Genomic DNA, 14,869 nt, shown 5'->3' on the forward strand with positions numbered 1-14,869 from the left:
ACTCACCCCAGTAAATATCTGGGTCTTATATTCAGTGAGACAATTAGATTGTGCAGGGCTGATCATTGTGAAATGCAGTGAAAGGATTGTCAGCTAATGCGGTGCTTGGGTTTCAAGGGGTAGACATTACAGGATGACATTATACGGCACAGTAGTTAGCACTGCTGCCTCAGAGCGGCAGAGTCCCAGGTTCAATTCTGGCCTGGGGTCACTGTCTGTGTAGAATTTGCACATTCTCCCTGTATCTGCATGGGTTTCCTCTGGGTGATCTGGTTTCCTCCCACAGTCCAAAGTTGTGTGGGTTAGGTTGATTGACCATGCTAAATTGACCCTAATGTCAGGGGGATTAGCAGGGTGAGTGTGTGGGGTTACGGGAGTAGGGCCTAGGTGGGATTGTGGTTGGTACAGAGTCAAAGGACCAAACGGCCTCCTTCTGCACTGTAGGGATTCTACAACTGGGGCTGTTACATCTTCATGTGATCATACATTCACATAGACCAGGCGCTATGTGTAAAAGATATAGGAGGGGACATGACTCTCCCATTTGCTACTCCATAGTCTACTAAGATTATTATTAACACCTTATTTATTTTGAAAGAATTTCTCCTAATGAAAGAATTAAAGGATTAATTCACTAGTGCGTCAACACAGTTGGGGAGCCATGCTTTAAAGAATTGAGAGTTAATGATGGGGCTAAGCATTTTAGCACAATACTCCATCTTGTGCTCCCTGAGTGCAAGTTCCCCAGAGGGAACACAAAATCAGTGTATTTACTCAAAATACATACACGATCCAGGCTTGGCTGCAAGTTTCTTAGTTCTGATATGACATTGAACTGCTTAAGCACTTTGGGTTATATTATGTATGTCGATGCTTTACCAAAGCATTGTATTAAATTCTGTTCACCTAGTCATCAGTTTCATCCTAATTAATTGTTCCATTCCAAAAAGATAAGGAAAATGTCATTGAAATTTCTGGTTGTCATTCAGTGTCCGTACTTCTAAAACCTTACTATCTTTGCCAATGCAAATTATTTGAACTCTGATAAATTTTACCAATTATTTTAGTATGTATGAAGATAATCTAACATGTACTATTTTAAAGTTTCTAAGTTGACATGTCAATGTTGTACATTAAATATTACATGAACTTATTTAAAATTAGGCTCATGTTTGGCATTCCGTTGCTCACTCTAAGACATGCATTGCCAGGTTAAGTAGGTGTGATTCATTCATGGATAGTCCACTACAAACATTAGAGTGAAACAAATTTTAAAGGACCTGAACCATAATTTCTCTGGAGATGCTGGTGAAGGATTGGGGTGGGCACAATACATCTCGGGGTACATGTGCATAGATCCCTGAAAGTTGGCACCCAGGTTGATAAGGTTGTTAAACAGGCGTATGGTGTGTTAGCTTTAATTGGTAGAGGGATTGAATTTCGGAGCCGTGAGGTCATGTTGCAACTGTACAAAACTCTGGTGCGGCCACACTTGGAGTATTGCGTACAGTTCTGGTCGCTGCATTATAAGAAGGATGTGGAGGCATTGGAAAGGGTGCAGAGGAGGTTTACCAGGATGTTGCCTGATATAGTGGGAAGGTCTTATGAGGAAAGGCTGAGGGCCTTGAGGTTGTTTTCGTTAGAAAGAAGGTGGTTGAGAGGTGACCTAATTGAGGCATACAAGATGATCAGAGGGTTAGATAGGGTGGATAGTGAAAGCCTTTTTCCTCGGTTGGCTAACACAAGGGGACATAGCTTTAAATTAAGGGGTGGTAATTATAGGACGGATGTCAAGGTAGGTTCTTTACTCACATGGTACTAAGGGCGTGGAATGCCCTGCCTACAACAGTTGTGGACTCACCAACTTTATGGGCGTTCAAATGGTCAGTGGATAGGCATTTGGATAACATTGGAATAGTTTAGGTTAGAGGGTTATTAGATTGGTTCCACTGGTTGGCGCAACATCGAGGGCCGAAGGGCCTGTACTGCGCTGTAATGTTCTGTGTTCTATGTTCTATCTACAGTGAGAAGTTTCAATTACCTGGCTTGAGACAATTCACACTCTTTAAACTGTGATTATCCCTCTATCCACGCACACTGTTCATACCTGTAAAGCCTTTATTATCTGAAAGACTCGCATTCCAACGATTCTTCACATTCCAGTCTGTAATTATCTTGCAATTCTGTCTTTGCCTATATATGCTGTGTTTGAGAACTAACCTCCACTCATCTGATGAAGGAGCTGCGCTCCAAAAGCTCATAATTCCAAATAAACCTGTTGGACTTTAACCTGGTGTTGTGAGACTTCTTACCATAATTTCTCTGTTACAGGACTAACAAATGTGATTTATTTTTAACCAAGGTAATACAATCCATCCAGTGTAAATATTACATTCTGAAATTCGTCTTAAATGGCATGGTGGCACAGTGGTTACCCACACAGCACCAGGAACCTGGGTTCAATTCCGACCATGGGTGACTGTGTGGAGTTTGCATATTCTCCTTGTATTCAGGGATAGGGCAAGGTTGGGCCTGGGTAAGGTGCTCTTTCAGAGAGTCGATGCCGACTTGATGGGCCGAATGATCTCCTTCTGCACCGTAGGGATTCTACTATCCTATCCTTCCTATATTGTACTCTCTATAGAGGATGGCACAGTGATACAGTGGTTAAAACTGCTGCCTGTCAGCGCCAGGGACCTGGGTTTGATTCCCAGCTTGGGTCACTGTCTGTGTGGAATCTGCATATTCTCCCTGTGTCTGCATGGGTTTCCTCTGGGTGCTCCGGTTTCCTCCCACAGTCCAAAGATAGGCAGGTTAGGTACATTGCCATGCTAAGTTCTCCCTCAGTGTAGCTGAACAGGTGCCGGAGAGTGGCACCACAGGGATTTTCACATTAACTTTATTGCAGTGTGAATGTAAGCCTAATTGTGACTAATAAACTTTCACTTTTTGCTGTTTCCCATCGATGTTATTCTTCCAGAACTATTGGAAATAGGAAGTCACATTGCTATTGCAGCCCTAATGCTTGAACAAAAATGTACTATATTTTGGATTTCAGTGTAATGTACGAAATAGCAGAATCAAGATTGTTTCTCCACATGATTAGTAACCGGGTTGGAGTTCTTCAATTTATTTGTATTGCGCTTCCAGATCATTTGTTATCGATTACTGTTCTTTTGCCACAAAGTGTTTTTTTAAGAAAGGATAAATTGAAGGAACACAGAAAAGGCTTACCATCATCCCACGAGGGCCCCCTATCCCTCTCACACCTTTCTCTCCAGGGTTTCCAGGTTGGCCCTGTTAAATATCCCAAGAAACTAGTTACTAATACAAGTATATTCCAGGGATTATATGGATACATTTTACAATTTAGCACTCTCAGCACAGGGCTTCATATAACAAAAGTACATAATTAGGAATTAGGTGTAAGACCTTGGTAATCCTATTAATTTTTCAAATCAGTAAAGGGTCGGACCTTAGAGTTTGTTTTAATTAGAAGGATTTTATACCTCAAAACATTATAAAAGCCGGTCTAGATTATTAATAGCTCACAAGATTCTCTCTCTATAAACTCTTTCAGAAATAGCAACTCATAAATTGTATCCTATAACCTTTTCTTACCTCTGCAACAAAATTCCTTACATACACAAAAATTGAAATCGCCACAGGTTGCCAACTGCAAAAGCTACAAGGAAGATGTGATGGTGCAAAGTTCCAAATGATTAAACATTGTGAAATATTGCTGAGTGAACAAACCCAGATGCAGCAGGGTTACTGCTCAGTAATGTACGTTTCTTATGAAGGAGAAGTCACCTTCAAACCTGCCATGTCGATTGCAGAGGTTCCTAACCACAAAGCTGGGGTGGGGTGGGGGGGTGGGGGTGGCGGTGGGGGCGGTGGGGAGCAAGAGAGAGGAGGAGGAGAGGTTTAACCCCAGCTTCACAGTGGAGTACATCCCCCCCAATGGCAATCAAAATTCTTCCCAAACTCTCCGGCCCTGATAACCTAGGAACAAGGACTAGGTCATGTTTGGGGTTGTTTCCGAGAATTCAAACACATAGTTGCCAATACAATATAATATTGTCAACATTACAACTCTTCAAAAATACTTCATTGGCTGTAAGGCAAGCCTTGAAACTCACTATGGCCAGAATCTTATGGCCGTTCATGCCAGCGGGAATTTCCCATCCCGCTGCAGTGAATGGAGATTCGGTTGGGCGCCAAGTTCCCCAACCTCACTGCAGCGGGAGCGAGGCTTGAATGGTCGGTGAGATCGCACCCAATATAAATGAAATTATCTTCAAACTTAATTCCACTAGATACCAACATTTTTGGTCCCACCTTTCCTTCTCCTTCGAAATGTTTAAACATTCCTCCTATCAGCGAGAAAGGTCAAATTTATAATAGACACTATGGGCGGGATTCTCTGGCTGTGCTGGTCTAAAAGCCAGAAATTCCCACCTGATCGTCAATGGTGTTTCATATTCTCTGCCCCGCCTGCTAGAATTCCAGTGGCGGGCAGGATGGGAGAATTCCAGGTAAGGGTTTTACGGCCTCAATCATCCAAAACCATAAAATCCTGCCCGAGGTCAACGGACCTTGCTATTGTCCGTCCCTCACCGGCTCCGATTCTCATGATGGGTGGGGCAGTAAAATTGCAGCCTATATCCAATTCACTGATAATCATGTTGTCTGTACTGATACTTACAGTTCTCCCTTTGTGACCAAGATCACCATCTATTCCCTGAGGACCTGGCTCTCCAGCTGGACCCTAGCATACAAATAACATAGAAGTATCGATTATTGTGGTTTCATATTTCACAATGGCTAAGGAAATGCAAGTTAAAAACAGTTGCAATTCTTGAAGTTCACCTATATTTATCAAGGTGTGCTTTACAGAATGTAGGTTTAAAATGAGATGGAAATTCCTACAAATCATGAAGCAGTGACCTGTCAATGTGATCATTGTTTTAGAGTATGATTGGACTATTATCTCACTGATTCGTCTCTTGCACAAGGGTTGGAGCAGCGTAGAATAGCACTGCACTCCTGATGCAAATCAGGAGCAAGGACTAGGTCATGTTTGGGGTTGTTTCCGAGGATTCAAACACATCAGTTGCCAATACAGGAATACCTTTCATTCTTTACTACAAGATAGAGATCAGTGAGAAGATTAGCTGATACTTTCACTCAAGGGTCCCCCTGGTGGCATTGAGTTGGATTGTAGCATTCTTGTGATCAGCTCAGCACAGAAATGTAATTGAAAATGGAGTATTCATGGTTTGGGATCATATCTGGCAATGTACACAGACAACAACCTTTGTGAGAGTCTTAATTTCATGTCAAGGTTCAATCCAAGGGCAATCCACTATCTATACTGCACTAGCAATGCAGTGAAAGTCACTACTGTCTTCAACTTTGATGTTCAGTGTTCTTCCTGACACCAGAAGGGACAATATATGAATTGGTTGCCACATGTAGGATATTGAAGCCATGCACTCACAAACATAATTTTGGTAGCATCAGGAAAGGCAGGTCAATTTTACTAAACTTTCTGTTTCCATGAGCCCTCATGGCACCACTAACAATAGCCATGTAACTACTTGTGCACCCAACAACAATGCCGTTGTATACTCATATAGAAAGAAATATGAGTGTGGATGTGCAAGTTGTATAATATCCACACTCACAAATGACATGTATTAATGCACATTACACGGTAAGCCTGATGCAACTATTCTAAAGCAATATAGGTTACCCATTACACAGGAGACAGGTGTCCATCAAACTAGTCAGGTGGAAATTTTGAAACTCGAGATGACAGCTGGTTGAAAGTATTACTCAGAGGCCAGGTATGAGAACATGCACTCTCACATCTCCACAGTATGGTTTCTGAGATTCCACATGTGCACCTGTCATTTGTGGTTTTTGTGTCACTTATTAAGCCTTTTAATTAAGCATATCCGGCCTGGGGACTTTCCCCCCAGTTCAGTAGGTTTATCCAGTGAATCACTGAGTATGAAGAAGTGGAAGATATCAGTTTTAATCCCTGATCTACGCTAAATTAGCTAATCTCAATCAAGGTGACAGTAGACTGGATTATAATCCTTGGGGGAGGCAGTGGTGCAGTGATATTGTGACTGGACAAATAATCCAGACACACCGGGTAATGCTCCAGGGCACCCAGCTACGAATCCCACCACAGCAGACAATGAAACTTGAATTCAATAAAAATCTGGAATTAAAAGTTGACCACTGTCAATTGTTACAAAAACCCACCTGGTTCACTAATGTCCCTTTAGGGATGGAGATCTGACACCTTTACCTGGTCTGGATTACATATGACTCCAGATCCACAACAATGTGGGTGATTCTGAAATGCCAAGCATTCAATTCAAGGGCAATTAGAGATGGGTAGTAAAAGCTGGCCCAGCCAGCGATGCCCACAGCCCCTAAACAAATAAAAAAAACTGCCTTAATACAACGGGGTCGGAGAGAGAAGAAATGCAGCCAGCATTCCTGTTCAAGCCCATTGATCCAAAATTCCTGCTGCCAAGTATATATGTAGGTTAGATGAAGACAGGATTAGGTCCACAATGACATTTCCAACTATCACATAACCTGTGGATATTTACTGTTATCATTAAAGATCAATAATTAGCAGTAGAGTAAGATTCCCCAACAAAAAAATAATGATCCTCACTGATAACGGACAGAAGAAAGAAACATTGAAATTGAAAGAGAATGCAAGTTAAAATAATGTAAATTTTGGGAGCTTCAAGCCAACTTGGAAGTGCACTATATCAGGACTGGAAATGAACAGAGAAGAAGGAAAATCTCTTTAATCAAAAAAAATTGAAACCAAATTTTAAAGCCCATCCCTGGGCTGTGAATTCTGTTTAAGTGTTAAATGAGTTGGTTACTTGCACTTGTGACAAAAGTCCATTAAACAAAAAAAATCCAGCTCACAATTATAGCTCATTCAGTACCACTTATGGCCATTGGATGTCACTGTTGTTCCAAGTGAGCAGTTCAGTGCCAAAGTCCATAATACCGTGTTGCCTCGAGCAGTATTCTTCACTGGGACACAGAGCCAAAGTTCCCAATTTACAGATAGTGCAGGATTCCATGCAATACCAGAATTTCTGGCAATGGATATCAAGGCACCTGATTCACGATCTGTTTGACTATTCCATCCATTCAAAGGGCAGCACGATGGCACAGTGGTTAGCACTGCTGTCTCACAGCTCCAGGGACCCTGGTTCAATTCCAGCCTTGGGCCACTGTCTGTGGAGTTTGCACATTCTCCCCATTTCTGCTTTGGTTTCCTCTCACACTCTAAAGATGTGTGTTAGGCCGATTGGCCATGCTGACTTGCCCCTTAGTCTCAGGGGACTAGAAGAGAGAATACATGGAGTTTACGGTGATAGGGTCTGGATACGATACTCTGTCAGGGAGACGGTGCAGGCTCGATGGGCCAAAAGGCCTTCTTCTGCACTGTAAGGATTCTATGATTCTACGTAAAAGCCCACAACAACTTCTGACCCAGCCACCACTTAGGAGTATTTTCACTGCATGTTCAGCTGACCCATCTCTGAGAAGCCTCTTGCTACCTGTCTGAAACTTGTGCTTCTTGTCAATGTCATTCATATTTCACCAGAGAACCTCTTGTCAGTTCACGTTGTGTTCTGTTCCCAGATCAGTGTGAACACTTGACTACCTGAACTTAGGAGTCAACTGCTTCTGCAACCAATCCCTTGTGCTGCAACTTGCTATCTCAGTGATATTTTTCACCCACCACCCCCCGCATCCATTGGTTTCTCCAGTCATTTTCACAGTATCTCTGCTTCTTGTTCATTTTCATAGTCCAGTGCACCCCCAAATTGGCTTGAAGCACTTAATTATTTTTTGTCCAGGCTATGGAAATTTTGAATTGAAATATTTTAATCTCTTTAGAATCAACGTGAGCAGCACTCAGCGAGTGAACAGAATAATACTGTGCCCTGAGGCATACAGATATGATTGCCACACATCATGATTGTAAACAGACCTTCGTAACCATTTAGGTTCTAAATTATTTTGTCATCTCTTTTACAATGGCTCAGCGGAATGATTTTCACAAATCTGACCTAAGTTTGTACAAAGTCTCTTTCTTCATTACGGACACACTGAGACTCGGGACCATTACAAACCTGTCGACCTCGAGCTCCCAATTCTCCCTTCCGACCTGGAACACCAGAAGAACCTGGTGTACCCTGTAATAAAAAAAAGAGTGTCAGTAATTGTTTGTTATCTGTGGTAGATATGTTTTTAAGGCAAGAACTATCCATCTGGATCATGGCTTCTTTTATCAAGGGGAATTCCGTCAATGGTCATCATACCCTAAGCAGAATGTCTGCTGTCATCCAGCAAGATTAAAACTAGTTAAAGATTCATTCTATCACACATTTTGAAGCTCTCACCCAGTTAAGAAACTCAGTATGGTGGACCATCAGTAAAACCCCATGTGGCATTCATTGTAGGTATCTTGGTGGGGAGGCTCAATGTCAGCCAGCAAACTGGTGACACCCCTTCTGGCCCCAATCTCCAAAACTTAAGTCTGCAAGGCAGTGCTCTCTGAAACCCAAACTCACGGGTTCATCAGGGAGGTTTAATTCCAGGATCTGTTCCAGTGGGGTAGAAATCTTGCCCCAGAGAGCTGCTGGCTAATCAGAGCCTGGCAGTTCACAGGGAATAGAGAGCTGCCACCAGTAATAAACTTGGATCTTCACTGAGGATCATCCCTGGTGAGATGTGGGATGGGACTTGTGAGAAGGAACCCCCTCAAAAGCCATTTCCCAATGCGGGGTTCTTTGATGAGGCACTGAGTGGCTTTGAATGAGGGTCTCCTCTATTAGATTACAAGTAAACCCCACGGTTTGCCTGTCAGTCCCTCCTCATGGCAAGACCTCGCCAGCTGTTAGCTGCATACCAACACTGGCAAGGTGAGGCTCGTAAGTGGCATTAATCAAGGGGAGACAGGCTCTCTGCCCATCAGTCTCCCGCCACATCAACAACTTCCCTACCTTTGAACTCGCCCCAGGGGATGGGATGGACATTAAGTTCCAACCCTCATATGACATACAGTTGGATCTCTTGGGTAGTTTCCTCCAATCATTATTTTTGATTTTAGATGATTTCCTCCACACCACTGCCAGTTAACTTTCAATTAAAGAGATATTAAAACCAATCTAATACTTTGTTGTATACTAACATTATGTTGGTGATGTAAGAACACCTATAAACTCTTTTAGTTTGATAAATAACAAAGAACAAAGAACAACAACAGCCCGGGAAACAGGCCCTTCGGCCCAACGAGCCCGCGCTGCCATTTTAACATTACCAGTTCCCCCCCTCCACCCATGACCCTTATCTATTGTTTTATGGCATTCCACATTGAGGGAAACTAATTTAGGGACAATTTATTACCTCCAATCAGCCTAATAGCACATCTTTCAGTTGTGGGAGGAAACCGGAGCACCCAGAGAAAACCCACGCAAGCATGGGGAGAATGCGCAAACTCCCACAGACACCGGCCCAAATCCATGTGTCTGCACAGCAAACAGTGATGGTCACTGAGCTGTCGTGTTGCCCAGTATCTGGTCCAGTTTAGGCACACACTAACAACATGAAGCACTAGGCCACTCTCGAACATTCAAGAGCAGCCCAAGTACGACCCATCGCGTGTATGCCCCTCGTTGGACAACAAGGCGGACCGACTTAAAACCTGTGAATTAAAGAGAAAAACATTATCATACTACATCCTTTTACATTACCAGGGACGTCCCAATGCCAATGAACCTTATTTAAAACAATCTCCTATATCCTCCCATCTCCAGCCCACTCATGTGCCTGTCTAAGTAACTCTTAAACAACTCCAGCGTGCCTGCCTCCATCACCTTACTTGGCAGAGCATTCCATACCCCCACTACCCTCTGTGTGAAAAACCTCCCTCTAATATCCGTGTTATACCTCTCCCCCCTCACCTTAAGCCCATGGCCCCTCGTACTGTGTGTCTCTATCATAGGAAATAGCTTACCTCTGTTTACTCTATCTATACTCTTCATAATATTATATATCTCTATTAGATCCCACCCTCAGTCGCCATCTTTCAAGGGAAAACAGCCCCAATTTGCTCAATCTTTCCTCATAGCCTGGTCCTTCCATACCAGGCAACATCCTGGTAAACCTCCTCTGCACTCTCTCCAGGGTCTCCTCGTCCTTCCCGTAGTAAGGCGACCAGAACTGGACGCGGTACTCTAAATGCGGCCTAACCAACGTTCTATACAACTGCAAGAAATAGTGGTTTGTTGCCTGATACTTGATGCAAAAAGCACAAGAATATGCCTTTAATATAAACTATGATTGGCACTCCATCCACAGTCTTAAATCTTCACTCTCTCCACCACTTACATACAAAAAACAAAGAACAAAGAAAATTACAGCACAGGAACAAGCCCTTCACCCCTCCAAGCCTGCACCAACCATGCTGCCCGGCTAACAGCAGCAGCGGTACGTACCAGCTACAAGATACACCACAGCAACTCACTAAGGCTCCTTTGACAGCACCTTCCAAACCTACAAACTACCACTTAGAAGACAAGGGCAGCAAATGTGTGGGAAGACCACTGCCTGCACATTCCTTTTAAAATTTAAAGTTTTTTATTTATTACTCACAAGTAGGCTTTCATTAACACTGCAGTGAAGTTGCAGCAAAAATTCCCGAGTGGCCACACTCTGGCGCCTGTTTGGGTACATTGAGGGAGAATTTAGCATAGTCAGTGCAACTAAGCAGCACATCTTTTGGACTGTGGGAGGAAGTCATAGCACCATGCAGACACAGGGACAATGTGCAAACTCAGCACAGATAATCATCCAAGCTGGGAATTGAACCTGGGTCCCTGGCGTTATGAGGCAGCAGTGCTGACTACTGTGCCACTGTGCAGCCCACCAAGCTAGAGACCATTCTGACTTGGAACTGGATCGTGGTTCTTTCAATTCACTTGGTCAGAAACCTGCAACACCGTCCTAACAGCTCTGAAGTGTACACAACATGGAGTACAGAGGTTCAAGAAGGTGACTCACAACCTCCTTTTCAAGGGCAATTAGGGATGGACAATAAATACTGGTCTTGTCAGTGATGATTACATCCCGTAAGTAATTTTTAACAACCCACCAGTCGCTACAGCAAATTATAATGCAATTTCCAAGCACTATTATCAAAAAAGTGCAATGCAAACCGGAGTGTAAAATGTTTCTGAAGAAATCTTGGTCCAATTGAATTTTATCAATTTTATATCCTTGCTGAAGACACAGTAAAAGAAAATCTCCATTTTGACTTAAACTACAAAGATCAAGGACAAAAATGAATACATTTGGAGTACATTTTTTCACCGGTAATATAGAAAACCAAAACAAGCTCAGCCAGGTTGAATTATGACAAATCTGACACATTTCTGGAATCACAAATTCTGTTGCAAATGTTACCTCGGAATCGTTTCATGCATCATTAAAAACAGTGTAGATTCCTGTTTCTGTACCTGGAACTTGGCCATGAAGTTGAAAATATTTCTATTTAGCTTTTTTGAACATGACTAAATTATTGAGCGAGGCAGGCAATTCAGTACAGGCTGTCTTAACTCAAATGGATTCATTCATTAAATGCAATTAAATTGTGGTGCATATTAAAGGGCCAGTGGGATACAAAAAAGAACCCATCATGCAGCTGTTAGGTCAGCAAGCAGCATTAATGTAGATGAAGTTTCCATTAACCATCACTGCTCCTGACAAAGCAACATTTTATAATTACATTTTTCTGTGTGATTAAAATTTTTAATGTTCCAAATAAGAGTTTAAACAGAACTAGTATGCATTCCATCACAATAAGAGCACACTTCCACCACAGTATTATTGCCTGTATACTCATTGCCCTACATGTAAATTTCTCATTCACTTTTTCAAATCCCTCCATGGCCTCACCCCTCCCTAGCCCAGTTTTTTCCTTCAGCTTTAAACTCTCGGAGATATCTCTACTCCTAATTCCAATAGTTCACATTCCTATTTTAAAAATTTCACCATTCTGTGTCTTCAGCTGCCCAGGTCCTAAACACCAGAATTCTCTCTCTAAACCTCTCCTCCTTTAAAACATTTGTAAGAATTTAAAAGGTTTGGGTCACCATTATCATTTTATGTAGCTGAGTCTCAAATGTAACAGCATGGTGGCACAGTGGTTAGCACTGTTGTCTCACAGCGCCAGAGACCTGAGTTCGATTCCTGGCTTGGGTCACTGTCTGTGAGGAGTCTGCACGTTCTCCCAGTGTTTGCGTGGGTTTCCTCCCACCGTTCGAAAGACATGCTGTTCAGGTGCGTTGGCCATTCTCCTTCAATGTACCCAAACAGGCACCAGAGAGTGGCGACTGGGGGATTTTTCACAGTAACTTCATTGCAGTGTTAATTAGTAAGCCTACTTGAGTGATGAAGGAGCAGCGCTCCAGAAGCTTGTGCGACCAAATAAACCTGGTGTTGTGAGACTTCTTACTATACAGAAGGGCTACAAATTTAACACTCAAGTGCTGACTAAGAGCAGTTTTCATGGAGGGCTGTAAGTTGCTTCCATGCACACATGACACACTTCAAGGTTTGGAGTGAACAAGTTGACTGACAATTGCATATACCAGAATAGCTCAAAGACAAAGGAAGATCGGCCTGAATTTTTTTTATGAGATGTTGTAGATCCTTAAGGTAAAGTAGGAGAGGGACGTTCTGTACTGGGAGTGAGGGGGTCACAGAGACAAATAATGTGACATTGTGAGGAAAGTTTGCCGAGCAGGTCACAATCAAGAGCTCTGCCCCCAGGAAATGACTCCATTGCCAGGAAAAACACAAAGAGTTAATGGTCAAGGGAAGATCCCACCTCACAAACACACTTCCCAATAATTACACAATCAACAGCATTACAATCTCAACATATTCCATCTATAGACATCAAGCTTGTCCAAGACACGACCCATGGGTAAGAAGCCCCTCTATGGGATCCCTGAGGCTGCCTTCTCTGATTGGCTGGATGCTCCCAGCAGATGGGATTTCTCCCCTGGGGTCCTTAATCCCAGAGGAAGGCCCACCTGTCAATTGCCTGAGTGACACAAAATACTGCGGTCCTTCCAAAAAGAGGTGATGTGGGGTGCTCGCTGGCTGACCAGCACTGGCCAAGACCACATCGTGTCTACAATATTTGGCCAATCTTGTCCACCACTATCTCAGGCAGCAGCTCAGAGGCCAGAAGTTTAAAGACTGGTATAGAGCATGATTCAGGGGGCATACTGGGCACTATTGAACAGCAGTGATACTCGATGGAAAGGACAGAACAAGTGCCACCTTGCCAGGGGCCAAGGTTACATATTAGTTCCCCTTTAGAAAAATCAGACTAGAGTCGAACAGGGCTGCTATAGTTAACACACTAAATGCTGTACTTGGTGCATGGATAGCCTGCCTGAAAGTTACTAGATAAGACTAGGAGAGAGATGGAGCAGTTTTCGTCCAGCCAGACCTGTTACTTGATGGAGAGCCTGGAACCCTCCTCTTCAATGTGGAAAGGCTGGTCAGCTGTCCAATGACCTGTTGAGGCCAACATCATGGCAGACACACTGAGGTCACAGCTTCCATTGAACTCATAGCAGCTTGCATGAAATGACAAGATATTGCAATGGAAACACAAGTGGTTGTCATGTTGTTTCTGGGCTTATTGGTTGAAAAGTCTCAGGGAACGACTCTCCAGCCCTGTGCACTCCAGCGCAAATGGTGTTATGGCTGGAGAATCTCATGAGAGGAACCATTACGCAATTTGCACTGGGGAGATCCCCTTTTGGGATTCTCCCTGACACTCCCCCTCATCCCCCCTGCGACAATCTGGTTCATGCCGACCCATCGGATTCTCACCAGTTTTCCCACCAGGAACAACACTTCGAAATGTTTTGGGAGAATTGCACCCTCAGTGTCACAGTTGCTCACAGATCAATCCTCCAGTAAATCAGTCAACTGGTAGAACAGATATATGGAATTAGAGACAAGGGAATCAGGGATCAGGACGCTCCTAGCCTTACTCCAGATAGTAACATTCTTGCTTCCCAATGATTCTGCATCCTTCCCCCCACGCCCCCCCTCCACCCCCTCCCTATCGCTGCCTCTCCACCACTGCCCTGACGTCGCCAAGACTGCTCAAGCCCATGCAGAGATGGCACAGTCTGAGGTGGGACCTCATTAATTAAATCTTTTCCCCCTCACCTTAAACCTACGCCCTCTATTTTTTGACACTCTTACTCTGGGAAAAGATCTTGGCTATTCATCTTATTTACGCCCCTCATACTTTTATAAAATCTATAAGGTCACCAACCTCATCCTCCTACACTCCAGGGAAAAATGTCCCAGCCTATCCAGCCTCTCCTTGTAATTTAAACCTTCCAGTCCTGGTAACATCCTTGTAAATCATTTTTGCACCCTTTCCAGTTTAATAACATCCTTCCTATATCAAGGCGAGCAGAATTGTACGCAGTACTCCAAAAGTGGCCTTACCAATGTCTTGTACAGTTGTAATACAATGTCCCAACTCCTGTGCTCAATGCTCTGACTAATGAAGGCAAGTGTACCAAGAGCCTTCTTCACCGACCTGTCTACCTGTGACTCCACTTTCAAGGAACTATGTACTTGCATCCCTCAGTCTCTCTGTTCGACAACACTCCTCAGAGCTCTACCATTAGCTGTACAAGTTCTGCCCTGGTTTGTCTTACAAAATGCAATACCTCACATTCATCTGAATTTAACTAAATTAAGTAAA

At 43.3% G+C, this 14,869-nt stretch overlaps 1 protein-coding gene across 1 annotated transcript in view; it reads right to left on the reverse strand.

Annotated features, from left to right (window-relative positions):
- LOC145353036 (collagen alpha-6(VI) chain-like) overlaps nt 1-14,869 on the reverse strand; it is a 138,674-nt gene that overhangs the window by 45,696 nt on the left and 78,109 nt on the right. The window contains exons 22-24 of the mRNA XM_080203359.1: nt 8,193-8,255; nt 4,709-4,771; nt 3,235-3,297 (exon numbers count right to left, since the gene is read on the reverse strand). Coding sequence (XP_080059485.1) covers nt 3,235-3,297; nt 4,709-4,771; nt 8,193-8,255 — 189 coding nt within the window. The remainder of the gene's footprint in view (nt 1-3,234; nt 3,298-4,708; nt 4,772-8,192; nt 8,256-14,869) is intronic.

The sequence above is a fragment of the Carcharhinus amblyrhynchos genome, chromosome 2 (genome assembly GCF_965287045.1).
Source record: "Carcharhinus amblyrhynchos chromosome 2, sCarAmb.v2.hapA, whole genome shotgun sequence".
NCBI lineage: Eukaryota > Metazoa > Chordata > Chondrichthyes > Carcharhiniformes > Carcharhinidae > Carcharhinus > Carcharhinus amblyrhynchos.